The 18,052-nt window shown below is 41.8% G+C and overlaps 1 protein-coding gene and 1 long non-coding RNA gene across 6 annotated transcripts in view; one reads left to right on the forward strand and one right to left on the reverse strand.

The window, feature by feature from the left end:
- Nucleotides 3,875-18,052, reverse strand: part of BBS4 (Bardet-Biedl syndrome 4) — a 46,837-nt gene continuing 32,659 nt past the window's right edge. For 3 of the 5 annotated variants that reach the window (XM_005685183.3, XM_005685187.3, XM_018054676.1), the window contains 11 exons: nt 14,366-14,419; nt 12,237-12,364; nt 10,304-10,358; nt 9,330-9,398; nt 8,261-8,413; nt 7,994-8,165; nt 7,098-7,208; nt 6,407-6,476; nt 5,979-6,120; nt 5,233-5,434; nt 3,875-4,689 (listed from right to left, as the gene is read on the reverse strand). In XM_005685183.3, coding sequence (XP_005685240.2) covers nt 4,580-4,689; nt 5,233-5,434; nt 5,979-6,120; nt 6,407-6,476; nt 7,098-7,208; nt 7,994-8,165; nt 8,261-8,413; nt 9,330-9,398; nt 10,304-10,358; nt 12,237-12,364; nt 14,366-14,419 — 1,266 coding nt within the window. In that variant the 3' untranslated portion in view covers nt 3,875-4,579. The remainder of the gene's footprint in view (nt 4,690-5,232; nt 5,435-5,978; nt 6,121-6,406; nt 6,477-7,097; nt 7,209-7,993; nt 8,166-8,260; nt 8,414-9,329; nt 9,399-10,303; nt 10,359-12,236; nt 12,365-14,365; nt 14,420-18,052) is intronic. The other 2 variants (XM_018054677.1, XM_005685184.3) reach the window with 2 other exon arrangements.
- LOC106502515 lies at nt 4,696-8,641 on the forward strand. The gene is made up of 2 exons (XR_001296137.2): nt 4,696-5,473; nt 7,959-8,641. It is a non-coding gene; the product is annotated as an uncharacterized LOC106502515 (long non-coding RNA).

Raw genomic sequence — 18,052 nt, forward strand, 5'->3', positions numbered from 1 at the left:
TATCTGGGCCCCTGGGAAACGCACATGCCATTAACCCCCCCACAGAGCCGCCAGAACTTACACAGGACTGGGGAAACAGACTTTTGGAGGGCACAAACGGGACCTGGTATGAACCAGGATCAGGAGAAAGGAGCAGTTACCCCAGTGACGAGAGACTGACCCAGACTTGCCCATGAGTATCCAGGAGTCTCTGGTGGAGGCGTGGGTCAGTGGTGGCTTGCTGCAGGATTGGGGGCACTGAGTGTAGCAGTCTGTGCATGGGACCTTTTGAAGGAGGTCACTATTATCTTCATTACCTCCAGCGTGAAGGTAGGTAGTTTGGCCCCACCCATCAACAGAAAATTGGATTAAAGATTTTCTGAGCATGGCCCCACCCATCAGAACACCCACTTTCCCCTGAGTCAGTCTCTCCCATCAGGAAGCTTCCATAAGCCTTCTTATCCTTCTCCATCAGAGGGCAGACAGACTGAAAACCACAATCACAGAAAACCAATCTGGTCACATGGACCACAGCCTTGTCTACCCCAATGAAACTTATGAGCCATGCCATGTAGGGCCACCAGAGATGGACGGGTCATGGTAGAGAGTTCTGACAAAACGTGGTCCGCTGGAGAAAGGGAATGGCAAACCACTTCAGTGTTCTTGCCTTGAGAACCCCATGAACAGCATGAAAAGGAACCTCCATACAGTTCTCCATAGTGGCTCCACCAGTTTGCATTCCCACCAACAGTGTGGAAGGGTTCCGTTACTTGTAGACTTTTTGATATTATACTATTCTGACTGGTGTGAGTTGATACCTCATTTTAGTTTTTGATTTGCATTTCTCTTAATTAGTGATGTTGAGAATCTTTTCATGTGCCTTTTGGCCGTCTGTTCATCTTTGGAGAAATGTCTATTTAGGTCTTCTGCCTATTTTTTAGATTTTTTAAAAAATATCGAGCTGTTGGTATATTCTGGAAATTAATCCCTTGTTGGCTGCATTGTCTGCAAATACTTTCTCCCATTCTTTGTCTTCTTATGGTTTCCTTTGCTGTGCAAAAGCCATTAAGTTTAATTAGGTCGTGTTTATTTCCATTACTTTAGAGATAGATCCAAAAAGGTCTTGCTACAATTTATCAGTGTTCTGCTTATGTTTTCCTCTAGAAATTTTATAGTATTCAGTCCTACGTATAGGTCTTCAGTCCATTTTGAGTTTTATTTTTGTATAACCATGTTAGAGAATGTTTTCATTCTTTCACATGTAGCTGTCCAGTTTTCTCAGCACCATTTGAAGAGAATGCCGTCTCTATTGTATATTCTTGCCTCCTTTGTTATTAATTGGCCATAAGTGCATGGGTTTCTTTCTTTGCTTTCTATCCTATTCCATTGATCTAGATTTGTTTTTGTGCCAGTACCATAGTTTTAATTACCATAGCTGTATAAAGCTCTTCTCATTCAGAGATTATGTCATATGTAGTTTGTTGCTTTTTATGGCTACATAGTATTGTGAATACTTTTATGAATGTTATCAAGTCTGTGTGGACATTTTTCTTTCTAGGGTAAAAAATCATTTTTACTTTTGAGTAAAAATTCTACTCCATTGGAGTAGAATTGCTGGGATAGATATATATTATGGGATGGGTACAGACCTTCCTCCAAAGTAGATGGACCATTTTACACTCCCACCAATGATGGATGACTATTCTGTTTGCTTCTTGTTCTTGCCAACATTTGGAGGTGTGTTTAGCCATTTTGATGTGTACCTGATGTGTCCCTAGTGGTACTTCATTGTGGTTTCACTTTGCACTTCCCTGATGATAGACAATGGGCACGTTTTCACATGCTTACTGGCCATTCATATGTGGTCAGTATATATGGCCATGTATCTTGGTGAGGTATCCAAATTTTTTGCCTGTTTTTTTTTTCTTTCCAGTTGGGTTGTGTATGTTGTTATTTGGGTTATTCTTGGGTTGGCCATAACATCTTACAGGAAAACTCGAACTTTTTCACCAACCCAATAGTTTTCATCACTGAGTTGGAGTTTTGTTTTTGTTTTTTTTTTTTAATATTTTCTGGGTATAAGCCCTTTGTCAGATGTATTTTGTGAATCTATTCTTCTAGAATATATTCTCAATCTGTAGATCTTTGTTTTCTTTATGGTGTAATGGGAAGTTCTTAATCCTGTCTTCTAAAAATTTTTGTAAGATTGGATTTAATAGAATCCACTGGTGACATCATCTGAGCCAGGAGTTTGCTTAAAGAGTAGCTTTTGATTTATAGATTCAATTTCTTTGATAGGCCTTAAGGCTTTACATTTCATCTTGTTTCAGTTTTGATCTGTTGCATCCAAGTAGCCAGTTTTATTGTCATTGTAACATTCCTTTCTCTTTTTCATGTCTTGTAGTCTCTTTATGCTGCTATCCCTTCTTCCATTCTTGATTTGGTAATTTGTCTCTTTTTTATCAGTTTAGCTAGGGATTTGTCAACTTTCTGCCATATGCATTTTTTTGTAAAACTTTTGGCTTTTTAGATTTTTCTTTAATAATTCCTGAAATGGGTTTATTTTGCTGTGTTTTTAGCTTGAGGTAGAAACCTTTATGAACAATTTCATTTGCTACGATGGAAGCATTTACAGCTGTAAATTTCCTTGTAAGCATAGTTCCTAGCTGAACTCTGCAAATTTTGTTTTCATTATTCGGTTCAAACTATTTTCTACTTTCTCTTTAATTTCTTCCTTATGAGTCATTTCAAGCATATGTTTAATTTCCACATATGTTGTTTTCTGTAATAGATATGTTCCTTTTAATTTCTAATGTAATTACACTGTGTATTGAGAACATATTCTGTAAATTACAATCTATTGACTTGAGACTTATTTTATGGCCCAGCATTTGGTCTGTCTTGCTTAGCGTACTGTGTGTACTTGAGCAAAGAATGTATTTTCTACAGTTACTGCTTATAGTGTTTAATTAGGTCAAGCTGGCCAATATGTTCTTTTACACTTCTTGTCTATTAAATGCTAAAAGAAAAATTGCTAACATGCAAGTATATGGATTTAATTCTGTCACTTTTTACTCAATGTATTGTGAAGTAACGTTAGGTACATACATGTTTATGATTGTTTTTCTACTGAACTTTTTATCATTATGAAATGCCCCTATTTCTAGTAACACCTCTGACTTTGAACTCTACTTTATCTGACATTAATATAGTATGAGGTTTTTTATCATTCTCTGCTTTTTAACTGTTTAGCCCAGTTACATTTTTAAGTCTAGTTACATTTTATTGATATGACTGGATTGACAGTTTGCTATTTGTTTTCTCTTTGTTCTGTCTTTTTCCCCCTTCTCTACTGTCTTTTGAGCTATGCTGCTTTCAAATGGCTGCTCTAAGGATTGTAATATACAGTGTTAACTTTTTACAAACTATTTAGAATTAGTTTTGTATCATCTCATGTAAAATATAAAAATCTTTATATATATTAAGCCTCATATATAATAATTTTTATTTGGAACAGTTAGGTATTTTTTAAAAATTAAACTTTACCTACTGGTTACTATTTGTTGTCTGTGGGAGGACTGGTCCATTGTGAGCCACTCTACTATCAGACAATGGTGATTTTTTTCCTTAAGAACAAAATAATCATTGTAATCATACACTCCAGACTTCTACTTTGTTTTGTACTAACATTATTCAGTAAGAAGGGCACTTTTCCCATTGCTAGTTCGTTCTTGCCTCTAATCTGAGCCATCTAAAACCATGTCTATATCTGTGTATGTAGCCTCATTTTTCTGTGATGACATGAGTAGCAACCATACTAGAAATCAGAATCGCTCCTTTCTTAACAGAGAGAGAAACTAGAAATCCAGAAGCCCCAAGACTGGGCAGATACAAGGTTCTTCCAGAAACATTTTATTGTGATCCCTTACACATTAGTAACAACTTTTCCCAAAGGGATGATACATAATCTTTATTCTGAAAAGGATATATAGATAATGTATTACTAGCATCTGGTCAGTGGTATCACTGAATGTCTAAAACCTCCTCACTTAAGAAGCTCCTCCTTTTTTTTTCCCCAATCCTTGGTGCTGATACCAGACCAGCCCTTTCTCTCTTTTCATACTGACATGATCTGGCTCTGCACTCTGACCTCGCTCCAGAACAAGCTATAGGGACGTTTTCTGGATTCTTCTGGGCAAGTGCAGCTGAGATACTCAATAGACTGGGCCACAATTTAAAAAGCTTTTTTTTCATCTTATAAATTTCTACTATTAGAACTGGATTATTAATTCAAGATTTGTGGTTGCCTTGGTGGCCAATATACCTACCACACAGCCCAAGAATCACCTCAGCTAGCCAAGACTCTGTCATGACGGCAGAGGTCTGTCCCAGACTGTTCTTCCACAAAGGGCTCAGGCAGCAGGAGGTAAGTCCTTTCCCAGCTCATGGGGCAGCCAGGGGGTGTGAAGGGTTCTGGCTCCTGGTGATCATCATAACACGTTCTCGTACGTGCCAGCCGCCATGCTGCCTGTGTCATGGGACCTTTCCTAATCTGGTGGGTCCTCGCCAAAGCAAGCCCAGCTCCGGGGTCATCCTACACCTACTTTTCCCTGGTTTGTGCTGATGCTTCCGTAGGTTGTGCTTCCACAGTGGGCTCTGGCTCCAGAGGAAGGGATGGTGGCTTTGTGAGCTGGGATGTTCCTCCAGCACCTAGTAACAAAACAAACAGCTTGAATTCTCAAGTGCCCTGGTTCCAGAAGAAATCAAAAAGCAGTTACAGTTACGATTTTCCTTCTTGAAGCTTATTTTCTGGGATTAGTAGAACTGTGGCCTATCTGTGCAGCTGTGAAGGAAGACCATAACTGGATAAAGTTAAGTCAGGTGTGCCTTTAGTGACCTTATAAAAGAAATCATTCATTACCTGTGCCATGCTGACTTGTGATAAGGCAGTGAAAATTAAACTGAGACTACATAACAAAGGGTACCATAATGTATTTCTAAACCTGCATATCATGAACACCCAGTATCTTGACCATCCAACTAAGCCTGCCAATAGCTGGGAACTTTTACACAAATGGCCTTAAGAAAATAAGTGACGATTTGGACACCCTTGGGCTTTTTTCCCCTTCTAAGCAGCACTACACTGGACGTGTTATGAGTCTGAAAAGCGCAAGCCTCACTCAAAGCTGTAATCTCTTTGTAGGCACACGTGGCTGTTCCCATGGGTCTCCAGAGCTGTGTGTAGCTTCCTACCTGAGGAGAGCTTCCTGTATGCGGCTGCTGAAGACATTGCCTGTCCTAGGGCTTGATTAGAGCCCAGAGGCTGCTGGAAACAGGCAGCTTTACTGGTTGAAGCAGTCTGCTGCTTTGATTTGGGATCTTTAACTGGTTTAGTCCAGACCAGTGCCTCCCCGACCTGTAGAGCAGCTCCCAGCTTCTGGGCTACCTCCACCATCTTGTGTCCATGTGGAAAGGAAGCAAAAAAAAGTCACAGGTATGACACGCAGAGACAAGCCTCATCTGAGGCCTTTAGCAGGCAGGCAGGGTTAGCTGACATAGTGTCTGCTACCATTTGAGGGAGGAAGTACTGATTGCAAAGAAATGGTTCTTAAACAGCAGAGAACACACTGTCTTGAGTGGATGGCATGGAAATTCTTTAAAGGCTCTAAAAACCCAACAATTTCAGTTTGGTGCTTTAATGGACTAAATTCCTGCCTTTTCTATGTGAGGAGAAGTGGGAGGAAGCTACAAAGAGACACAGATCTCAACTCAAATGAGTTGTATTACCAATAATAGATGCAACTCAGTAAGCATGAATTTCCTCTTACTATTTTCTTTTAAGAAAACTTTTTTCTCAAGCTGTCCTTAATTTAAGAATTCATGCTGCTAGGAACATCAAAGCCAAAACAGGCGTAAACATACATTATATCTGGATTATTTGGGCTTGATTCAGAAGTCTCCTGACAGCTTGCTTAATGACTCCTGGATTTAAGACTTACCTCCGGATCAAATTCCAGAGAGCTACTATACTTGAGTAGGTTGACTTTCTTCTCCATCTCCTGATACTGAGCCAGGGCGTCCCTCTTCTCGCCCTGGTTATACAGCAGCACAGCATAGTTCAGGTTTACTAAAGGGTTACACCTGCACAGACAGACAGAGACTCTATGGAGCTGGGGCTTTGCAACAAATGGTCATTTAGAATAGATCCTTATCATTATGCAGAAACAGAACTAGTTCAACAGCAAGGTCTCGCAGAGCCAGTGCCAGGTCCTGCTGAGCCCTTGTGCTCAGGAGCCACGTCCTTCCACACACAGACCTGCTGTGCACAAAGGCACCTAGCTGCCTCGGGCAACACCGGGGCCCTGGCGCCACCTCATGGCTTTGGAGAGTCTAGCCCCCTGACACCATCCTCAGCAGGGCAGCTTACTTATCAAGGCGGACTGCTTCTTCATAGGCTCTCTTGGCATTCTCTGTATCCTCCAGATTGGTCAGAGCCACTGCAACAGAGAGAGTGGATGCTATGGCTGAAGAGCCAAGCATGAAAACACAGGAAATGTTTCCAGACTGCAGTTCATTTGGCCCCACTCTTACTGCACCCTCTCAACTCCTAGCACCACCTTCTGCTCAGCCACTCAGCTTGGATTCCTCGTGTCATCTACAGTCCCCTCTCCAGTTAATCCATTGCCAGGTTCCATGAATTTCTTTTTTTTAGTGTCTTTGGTGACACTGCCCTGGCTTTAGTCGTGTCAGGCTTTCCATTTTGTTCCCTGGGGACACTGTCCCACCTGCCTCCATCTACTTGCCACAGTGCTGCCAGGATCTCCCTAACAGATCTGACCGCGTCACTGTCCTACTCAAGAATCCTCACTGTTTTAGCAACAGAACACTCTCCCTTTTTTAATCAGTATTTTCTGGAAGCTTGATCTATAAACCAGACAATAACAGAGCTGCCTGGAAGCCCTGCCCACTCCACCTGCCCCACAACCATGCATCTACTTCCCCCAGACACTAGAGATCCAGGAATACAGCTGGGAAGCAGACCCTCTCAGCTCGAGTATGGCCCCTGTGCTGCACTCCCAGCCCTCCATGCGGACCCCAGAGCACCTCTCCTGACCTACCTCCCACTGTGCTCGCTCCGCCACGTGACCGCCACTGCCTGCTGGGTGCAGCCTGCACTTTCACGGCTGTACGGCTTTCCTCGGGCTTCTCAGCCATTCTGTGCCACTGAACTGCAGTTTATCTTTCAAAACTCAGTGTGAAGACCATCTCTACTCTGTTACAGAATTGCTGCTTATGCCCTACAGTACAGTAATTTGCTTACAATCCTGTATCCCTTTATGACTGGGCTATCTTTTTTTCAGACAGACCCCAAATAACCACCACTCGATTTACTTATATAGAACCCCACAGTAATGACCAGAAAAAAAAAACACCTGAAGACTGTCAGTGAGAACATGGAAACTGCTCTTAAACATGTAGTAAATTTAGTATAAGGAGAAATAGCCCCCAGAAAGAATAGTCAGTACTTTTGTATTACACTAACAATAAAAGACTAATTATATAATGACAGCAAAACCAAGTTAACATTCACTGATTATCTAATCATGTAATCCTCTCATCAACCCTATGAGATACAGCTAATAGTAAGTACTAGAGGCAGGATCTTAACACCTGATGATACCTAAAGCCTACTATCTTAACACTGGATAACTAAGAACATGGTTTGATTCTATATATGAACTGTCAAGCCGAGGGAATACCACTGTTAAAAGATGGACTACATATGAACCTTGTTTAATCTCTGAGTGAAATTCCACTAAGTGAGAAGCAGCCAGGCGCTTTGTCATCTTTCTGTTTCATATTTCTTCAGACTCTAGGACAGTCATCCAGATACCTATGGGATCTGCAAGGGAATGGCTTCTGTGGGATATTTAACTACTGGCCTGCCATCATTCTAATTCCATTTTCCCTCACTACAGACTGCAAAGGGCTGCTCTACATAAATGTCTCTTACCAGCCAAGAGCATGTACAGCTCCCCCATCTTCGGCTGGAAGTTGATGGCTGCGCTGAGGAAATGGAAAGCGGATGCATACTGCTGCATAGTCAAGTGGACAAGGCCCAAATTATAGAGAATCTTCCAATCTAAAGGTGCCAGGTAGTTGGCTCGTTTCAGGCAGCTGATGGCCTGGAGGAGGGAGGGGGCGCTTGGTGAGGGGCTGGGGCGAGCTCAGCAGACCCAGTAACTATGAATGCAAACCAGAAAGAGGAGGAGACACTCACTGCCACATATTTCTTCTTGCCAAAGAAGCACATTCCGATGTTGTTCCAGAGTGGAGGGCTTTCTGTAACAGCACACGCTACAACTTTGTATTTGGTGAGGGCAACATCAAAGTCCCCATGGGTCTGCATCATGCTGCCTGCTGCCAAGATGGCCTGAAAACATGGAAAGTTCATGATGTAGTCATTCCCAAAAGGCCGTCGGAGTGAAGCAGCCTTCCTGAGTCTAGATACTCAGTAGGCCCGTCAACACTGGTGGGACGGAAAAGCATCTTCCAGGGACCTATCCATCCACAGCTGCTGGGACAAACGCTCAAGAGGAACACTCTCACGCCCCACACTGTGGCCCTTTGCCGTAATAAAGAAAAGTCTCTGACTTTACCTCGCTCTTTTGTTTCCTACTTGTAGCCGGGAAGTCACTACCTTAGAATATCAGGGCCCTTTAAGTAAAAACCACCTTTAACCCTGCAGCCCCTACTTGGTAGACACCAAATGCTCTAGACAACTCAAGTGCACCTGTCACTGGCCTCTAAAAATGCAGCTCCTTCTGCCACAGGGCAGATGGTGAGTCAGCTTTAGACTTCCTCAGTCCAACTCTCCATGTCTCTCAGTCAGGCCAATATGACTTCCAAGAAAGGACTGGGTCTGCACCCGTAACAACAAGCCTGTTCTGCTGCAGCTCCCTCAGTGACTCATCCACATGATGACCTTCTCATCCCCAAAGTCATAACTGGACAAGAGTTGTAGTCTCAGGTTCCTCAGGAATCTGAAGGTCATTTCAGCATGTGGAGGCGCTGCTATTTCCTAAGTAACACATACAACTTCACCACCACTGCAGTTCTGCTGTCTGTGTGAGTTACAGGCCCATTATGACAAATGTGCTCTTTAGAAGATGAGCAGCAGAGCCCTGACAATTTACAATATTTTCAAATAAGAGCCACATTTACTTAATACTTTTCTAAGAAAAAAGTACTTTCTTGGGTATTTGAAGTGCATTCTAGGGCCAGATCACCTCTAGGAGCAGTGGGACCACCTGTGTGTGAAGACTCTGAGGCTTGACAGCCAGCAATACCTTGTAGTTGGTAGGGTCGTAAGTCAGTGTGTTTCCAAGATGTTCAAATGCCTTCTGGTAAATACCGAGCTTGGGAAAAAGCAAACCAGAGAATTACATCGGGGGAGATGGCGTTAGGGAGTCTGGCCAACCATACCCTCAACAGATACACCCTGACTTTTCTGGGTTCTTCTGACAAAAGCCACAGATACCAAATTTTTAAAAAGGAAAACTAAGGGCCCCACATTTCTTTTCCCTCCTACGTCATTGATTTATCCCCTAATAAGGTCAAAGTAGCTATCTGCCAGGAACCATCTCTGGCACACTGGTGCTGCCACACACTAAGGACTCTTGGCAGGAAACAGGCTGGTGAGCCTTCTCTCCCCTGGGGCCAACCTCCCAAGCCAAAGCCCAGGAAGGCCCAGGGCTAAGCTCCTTAGAGAAAAATGAAACAAGGAACCAGAGAGGCAGAGCTGGGGGCAGGATTTTTATTCTAGACAATGCTTTGCCTTCTCTAACCCTAACCTGGCTGGGAAGAAGGAACAAGAGAAACGGCCTTTGCCCCAAAGCCCTAATACCACCACAGTACTTCCACCACAAAATGCCAATCTCCCTGACCACAAGTTGTTTTTCATAGATGTTCTTTCTTTGGTTGGGTAAGAACTAGGCTCAAACAGGTGTATTTGCTTCTGATTTGCATGCTGAAAATTAAGTTCATTCCTTTAGCAGACAAAGGGTATCAAGTGCAGAGTAAAGTTTATGTGCTTCTTATGACCTTTAGTAAATTGTGTTCAAGTGAAAATGCAGGAAAACCACAACACACAAAAGTATCTTTTTCTTTTTTGGCTGCGTGGCTTGCAGGATCTTAGTTCCCTGACCAGGGACTGAACCTGTGTCCCCTGCAGTAAAAGCATGGAATCCTAATCACCAGACCACCAGGGAAGTCCCCAAAAGCATTTCTAACATCAGTGCATAGATAAGCAAAGCCCCCTTACCTGTAGGTAGAGTAATCCTAAAGTTGTAAGAAGTTCCGTATTTTCCGGTGAGAACCTGCGACATAAGAGATGCTCAGAGGGAAACACGATGCGTATGAGTGATACTGACACGCGCAGTAACCGCACTGCCCGCTCCCGTAAGAACTCTCAAAGGATTTGGGAATTTCCTTCAAGAGTACGTCAACCCGGCTATAGGGAGGACTGCTCAACAAGACAGAAATGGGACTTAGAACCTAGACTCCTTCCTCAGGACCTTTTCTTACAGCCAAATTCCTCAGAACCTATGGACTATTTTGTGCTCATGTCTTAATTACACTAATAGAGTTCAAGAATAATGCTCTATAAACCACGTCAGTCTAGAACACACACGACTTTAGCTGCTTCCCTCCTGTGAGATTTTCTGTTGTTCTCACTGCACTCACAATGCCAGCCAGCATAATTATTTCCTGGGTGATTTAGGGTCCCAAGGCCCCTGATGCTCTGCTCTCCACATTAAACAAAAAGTCACACTAAACAGCCAAACTAAAGAAGAAAGACACATACCAGCTCTAGCAAAGAACTGGCCCTTGGCTTTGTGGAGTAAACACTGGCTTACGTAAAAGACTATCTCCCTTTCCAGTCCCTCACCGGCATCTGTCTTTGTCACAAAACAAAAGCAACACTGAGCTGAGATGATCTGACTACAGGATCATTAGACAGTTTCAACAGTGAAAACGGCAAAAGGTGAAGAACATCTCCTGCTTCTAAGAAATGAGGTAGGGTGCAGGTTACCTATGGGGAGACCAGAGTCACAGGGACAAAGCCTCTGCCTGGTGAAGCCTGAGCTGGCCAGACAGAGCTTACTCAGTTCAACTAAGTATTTGCTCTTCACTTTCTGCCATAAATTCCCATTCTGATCACTTTCCTCTCCCTAACTAAGTAGATAATTTCTGTGATTCTAGTGGCATCCTTCCCCCCACCAAAACAGACTACTCTCTCTGAAGCTGTGGGCCATAAGCAATGGTTTCTATCATCTCAGTAAGGCTCCAAATGCTCAGCTGTCCTCCAAAGTCTCATTTGAGGATTTCAGTGACATAAGTCCTTAGCCAGACACAGGAAGAATGTGTGAGCTAATGTAATTAATGTGAGCTAAGCTCAAAGAGCCAGTTTCTTGAATGCAGGGGTCAAGGGTCAAGGCTTCCACTCAGCACCACAAAGATTCAACATATGGCTACGTGGGCTTCTACCTACTTGTCCCTGTAAACGTAGCCTCTTGATGACAAGTCTTTCTTACAGCCTAACAAAACAAAGGATTTTTTATGTCTTTTTGGATATAAAATATGAAAAAAATTCCAGAAGGAGCATTGTTGTGACTAATGTAACTAGAAAAGTTACTATCATGGTAGAAGACAACAGTAATTAACAACAGAAATCTAAATTTAGTCCAAAGTCTTGTTATCAGGAATAATAGACTTTGTGGCCTTGAACCACAGATGACGCATTCTATCAAGTGACCAAACAAATGAGACAAAGGCATTTTGTTATAGCTATCCCACTTAAACAAGACAAGATCTAGACAGAAAAGATAAGATTCCCTAAAAAAGAGAAACAGAATACCACACTGGGAATGCCAGTCAGTTCCATTATCAACAGGGATTAGGCAACCACCTATGGAATGATCGCTTAACAGAGGAGGAACCTGGATCCCTGACTAACCTTGTGGAGCAGAGAGCTGCGCAGGACTGGCCACGCCGACAGGTGAGAAAGAAACCTAAGTTGTCCTTATTTAAGGCACTGGGGGCTCTAAACTTTAGCTTAACTAACATTCACTCTAACTCACAGAACTCACACAGTGTGTAACCAGTCACACATGTCCTCTCTCAGGCATAGGAGATCACGTCTGCTCCCATTTTTGTTTACTTTCTCGTTGCTCTAAAGGAACCAACACACTTACTCCACTGCTTTCTTGTAGATTTCAATGGCCTTGTCCAAGTCTCCCTTCAGCAAGAAGATCTTGCCCAGCATTATGTACGTCAGATCATGTCTGTTAAGATGTAGGGCATTGTGCAACTGGTCTTGTGCCTAACAAGATTGACAGAGTAAAGAGAACCAAATCACCACCAGGAAAGGACAATGACTCTGTACGGCTAATGTAAAGAAAGAGCTCCTCCTCTACTCAAGTAGGAACGCCACATTTCAGCAAATGTCCCACCACCCAAAAAACTAAAACATACCCAAACTGTGCTCTCATAGGACAGCTGGAAACATGAAATGTCTGCCTCTACTGCCACTTGGGGGGCTTGTACAAGAGGATTAACCTTTTTCAGTGTTTTCTGCTTTTTGATATCCATTCCCATGACTCATATTCTATATGTCAAGAGGGATATCATGGTACATAGAGAGTACTACCCCAAACTTGACCTCAGTTGCACCGCTGAACAACTGCACACCCTTCTCCAGGGGGTACCTCATTTTCCTCACCAATAATTGGATAAATGAATGAATGTTTATTTATTCATTCAGTAGATATCGAGTGCCTATTGCTCTAGGTACTAGTATACCAAAGCTAACAGAAAACTCCTCGCTCTGTTAGAGCTTATCTTGCAGATGATGATAAACGCCATTTAGTCCTTCACTGATTCAACAAGTATTTATATAAATGCCAGCTACTGTATTTTCTTAGCCTGTTAGCTTTACAGTAAAATCTAAATATAATTCTCCTTCTCCTCAGTTCAGGTCTGACCAAAAACCAAATCCAGCTCTCTCTTGGCTCAGAATAATCCCATGAATAGATATGTACTTAGGAGAAGGCAATGGCACCCCACTCCAGTACTCTTGCCATGGAGAAGCCTGGTAGGCTGCAGTCCATGGAGTCCCTAGGAGTCGGACATGACTGAGAGACTTCACTTTCACTTTTCACTTTCATGCATTGGAAAAGGAAATGGCAACCCACTCCAGTATTCTTACCTGGAGAATCCCAGGGACTGGGGAGCCCGGTGGGCTGCTGTCTATGGGGTCGCACAGAGTCGGACACGACTGAAGCGACTTAGCAGCAGCAGCAGGTATGTACTTGCTTAAAATTTCTCTGAAGAGAAAAAGCTCCTAACCAAGTACATAACACTGAAGAGCCATCTGCCCAGAAAACCTAATCAACTAAGTATGTATATTTTATTTGTACAGATACAGGTATTATTTGTTTTTATATGTCTCAGAAGAGCAAAAGTTACTCTCACACCTCAACTGCTGATGTACAGTTGTTTTAAGAATCCCGAGGGATTGATTAGATTGCTTCAGTTTACAAATTAACATTAATTGTTAATTGTACATATTAAACATTATCAAATTAATATCAACTAATTCAGGTTCTCAGTCCTGTCAGCACTGGAGAAAAGAAAATAAAACTTCAGTCACTAAATGGGAGAATTATGAAGGAAACTAACCAACCCCACTTTCATTAACTTTTAGAGTTCTCAATAATTTGGTCTACTTCTCAGTTAAGATATATACATTTTTTCCCTTTATCTGAGTACCAGAATAAGCTCAACAGTTTTATCTGATCATAAGAGTCTTGGGCACCACAGTCTAACACAATGAAATATAAAAATCTCACGTGGAAAATAACCTTAAAAACTCTCACGTCAAACTACTTAAGATTAAAAATTCATTTCCAATGACCTGAAAACTGAAATGTAAGATAGCTCACTTGGCCATAATTACTTTTAAGACTTATAGACCCACTTTTTTATATTTAAATTTTATTGGACATTTGTGTTTCTATTCTGGACAATTAAACTAAGGTGTGGAAAATAAGATAAGAAGAAACGGATGAGATTGCCATTTCCTCTGTTTCTAGAATTTGTCACTTTCTTGTTAAAAGCAGGGGAAAAAAAACAGACGAATAGTGACAAATGAGAATAAAAATGGGGGTAAATGTATATGAAACTTTCATTTTTTACTTCTAACAGTCTCTGCAAGCAGTAGGAATAATATAAAATGATCCATGGGACCTGTATAAAAAGTGTACCCTCAGTGAAATCCCCAGACAACTGCTCACCCACCACCACCACCATTTCTACAGATTACCTTGTCAAACTGTTTCAGATAAATGTAGCAAACTCCTAGGTTATGACAGATTTCCTACACACAAAAGAAAAGAAAAGAAGTGTAAATTCCACAGTAATTATTAGAGTGTGAACAGGCATCTAGAGATTATTGCTGCTTGACAAAGTTTAAGCTTGAAAATATGCACTATGGTTAGTTTTTTACTTGAATCTTCTTCAGATTATAAGATAAAAGCAGAATAAACCGGTGATCTTCCTGGGCCTATGTAGTACCTTTGGGTGCATACCCAGCCCATTCCTGTACCTTTTTTCCTCTTAGAGCTGCTCATGGAACAAACCCTTTGTGCCCTCTTCTCAGAAGAAACTACCACAGTCCCTTCTCCAGCTCTAAGGAGGAGTGTGGGTGTGGGTGTCAGACTTCTTTTCACAGGAATCTAGGAATTCACTCACTAGGTGGTATGAACTTGGAGGCTGACAGTGCCATCTGGAGGCTACTACAATGGAATACAGATAAGTGAAAAATGAAAGTCTTAGTCGCTCAGTCATATATGACTCTTTGTGACCCCACAGACAGTAGCACACCAGGCTCCTCTCTTCAGGGGATTTTCCAGGCAATAATACTAGAGTAGTAGCCATTCCCTTCTCCAGGGGAACTTCCCTACCCAAGGATCAAATCCAGGTTTCCTGCATGGTCCTGTGCTGCAGGCTTCTGCAGACTGGTTCCAATTACAGATACATAATTGGATATGTAATTGGGGCTTATCTACAGAAGTCTGCAGCACAGGTCAGCAAACTACAACCAATGGGACAAATCCACTCTCTGCCCCTTTTTGTAAATAAAGCTGTACAGAACACAGCCACAACCACTTGTTATGTATCCTCTATGATTCTTTCATAGAACTTCAGAGTTAAGTAATTGCAACAAAGACCATATAAAGCCGCAAAGCTTAAAATATGTACTAACCTGACCTTTACCTCCCCCACCAAAAAAAAGGCCAACCTCTGATCTACAGAAAGAAAAAAACAGCAGAAATGCAGAGAAGCTAACTTGGTTGCTGACAGCTTTCCAGTTCTAGTTCACTGCAAGATCAATCTGTATTTCCTGACCTTGTGTTCTATAGAATCTCTACAACTCCCTTATATTAAATCATTTTTATTTAACGCAGCTTTAAAGAAAGGAAAAGGCAAACAGTAAGGGAAACAGTAAGGACCATCTTGTTAGTAGTGAGGAAGTGCAGAAGCACATGCAGACCCAGGAGTGTCCCTCTCTGAAGAAGTATGAACCTTCAAGGACTCAGAGACAACTGTTTAATGTTTTCCAAGTTGCCTAAAATAACAACAACAAAATAGCAATCAGTGATCCTATGCCAGATGTTTTTCATATATATTACTTTAATTTTCCCAGCAAATCTGAAACATAAGTATAACAATTATGATTTTAGGGATAAGGAAATCGAAGCTCAGAGAAATTAAGCAGTTTGCTTAATACAGAAAGCATCAGCACAGGGATTTTTTTTTTTTCTTAGTTCTAAATCTTAAAGAATTTCAAGAACATGGAAGCAACCTAAATGTCCATCAACAGAGAAATGGATAAAGAAGATATGGTCATATATACAGTAGAATATTACTCAGCCATAAAAAATGAAAATGTACCATCTGCAGAGACTTGGATATACCTAAAGACAGTCATTCAGAGTAAAGCAAGTCAGAAAGAGAAATATACATATACTGTATAATATCACTTATATGTGAAATCTAGAAAGATGACACAGATGAGCTTATCTGCAAAGCAGAAACAGAGACACAGACGTACCAAACAAACGTATGGATACCAAGGAGGGGAGGGGCAGGGATGAACTGGGAGATTGGGAGTGACATATATACACTACTATAAAAAACAGATAGCTAATGAGGACCTCCTGTACAGCACAGGGAACTCTACTCAATGCTATCTGGTGACCTAAATGGGAAAGAAATTCAAGGAAGAATCTGAATGGCTGATTCACTTTGCTGTACATCAGAAAATAACACTGTAAAGCAACTATACTCCAATAAAAATAAAGTAAGATCGTGATGACCATTGCACAACTCTGTGAATATATTAAAAAACAATGAATCATCTACTTTTAATAGGTGAATTGCATGGTATTTGAATTATATTTCAATAAAGCTGATAAAAAGAAAGAAAAGGATTTCCCCAGTGGTCCAGTGGCTAAGAATCAGCCTGACAATGTAGAGGACACTGGTTCAAACCCTGGTCCAGGAAAATTCCACATGCTGTGGAACAACTAAGCCCATGCGCCACGACTACGGAGCCTGCACTCGAGAGCCTCCTGAGCCACGACTACGGAGCCTGCACTCGAGAGCCTCCCGAGCCACGACTACTGAGCCCACACGTCTACAGCCTGTGCTCTGCAACAAGAAGCCATCACAGGGAGAAGCCTGCACACACAATGAAGAGTAGCCCCTCCTCACTGCAACTAGAGAAAGCCTGAGCACAGCAGCAAAGACGCAGTGCAGTCAAAATAAAATAATAAATGTTTAAAAAAAAAAAAAAGAAATGGTCTCAGACTGCTAAGAAGGGACTATTTTTAAGAGGGAAAAACAAAAAGAATTTCAACATATATATATATATATGTAGAGAATCACCATGTCCTCATTGTCTTGCTCCAACAACCATCCAATCCATACCCCCACATCCATCCCACTACTTCTGTGAGCAAATACCAGATAATATAACATTTTATCCACAAATATTTCAGTATGTATTTTTTTATTTTTTATTATTTATATATTTATTTTTGGCTGTGCTGGGTCTTCACTATTGCACATGCTTTTCCTCTAGTTGTGGTGAGTGAGGGCTACTCTTTGTTGCACAGCCTACTCATTATGGTGGCTCCTCCTGTTACGGAGCACGGGCTCTAGGGCGCGCAGGCATGCGAGGCTTCAGTGGTTGTGGTCCCCAGGCTGCAGAGCACAGGCTCACTAGCTGTGGTGCACGAGCTTAGTTGCTTCTTGGCATGTGGGATCTTCCCAGACCAGGACTTGAACCCATGTCTCCTGCATTGGCAGGCGCACGCTTTACCACTGAGCCACCAGGGAAGTCCCTCAGTATGTATTTCCAAAGGATAAGATCTCTCTCTTATAAAATCTACCCACAATACCATTATCATACTTGGGAAAAAAAAATTAGTTACTGCTTAATATCTGATATTGAATCATGTTCAATTTCTGATAAATGACTCACAATACAATAAATTTTTCTTAAATCACAACCCAAAATATGTCCACACTTTGCCAAGCAGTGGGATTTGAACTCAGGCCTGTCTCTAAAAGTAGGGCTGTAATTCTCCTCTCTCCAACTCCACAAGTACATTCCAGTTCATCACCCTTTAAGAATGTACACACGGAGCTGGAGAGAGGAGAAATATAGCTTACTTGTCCTTTAACGTCCTGGAAGGTAACTAATGCCCCTACCCTTTTGAAAATATTTGCTGTAGTTATTACTTGGCAAAACAACAGCAATATGCCTTAAACAAACTTGACAGCCAAGGAAATTTTTGAAATTTGAAAAGAAAACTAGAACAAATCGAGTCAAGTTCTGTTTTTCATGGGGGGAGAGGATGCAGCAGACATCCTGCAAGGGCAAGTGATACCGGGGAACAATTACAGGCCTAAGTGAGGAATTCTGGATTCTAGACCTGAATTC

Source organism: Capra hircus, chromosome 10 (genome assembly GCF_001704415.2).
Source record: "Capra hircus breed San Clemente chromosome 10, ASM170441v1, whole genome shotgun sequence".
NCBI classification, from domain to species: domain Eukaryota; kingdom Metazoa; phylum Chordata; class Mammalia; order Artiodactyla; family Bovidae; genus Capra; species Capra hircus.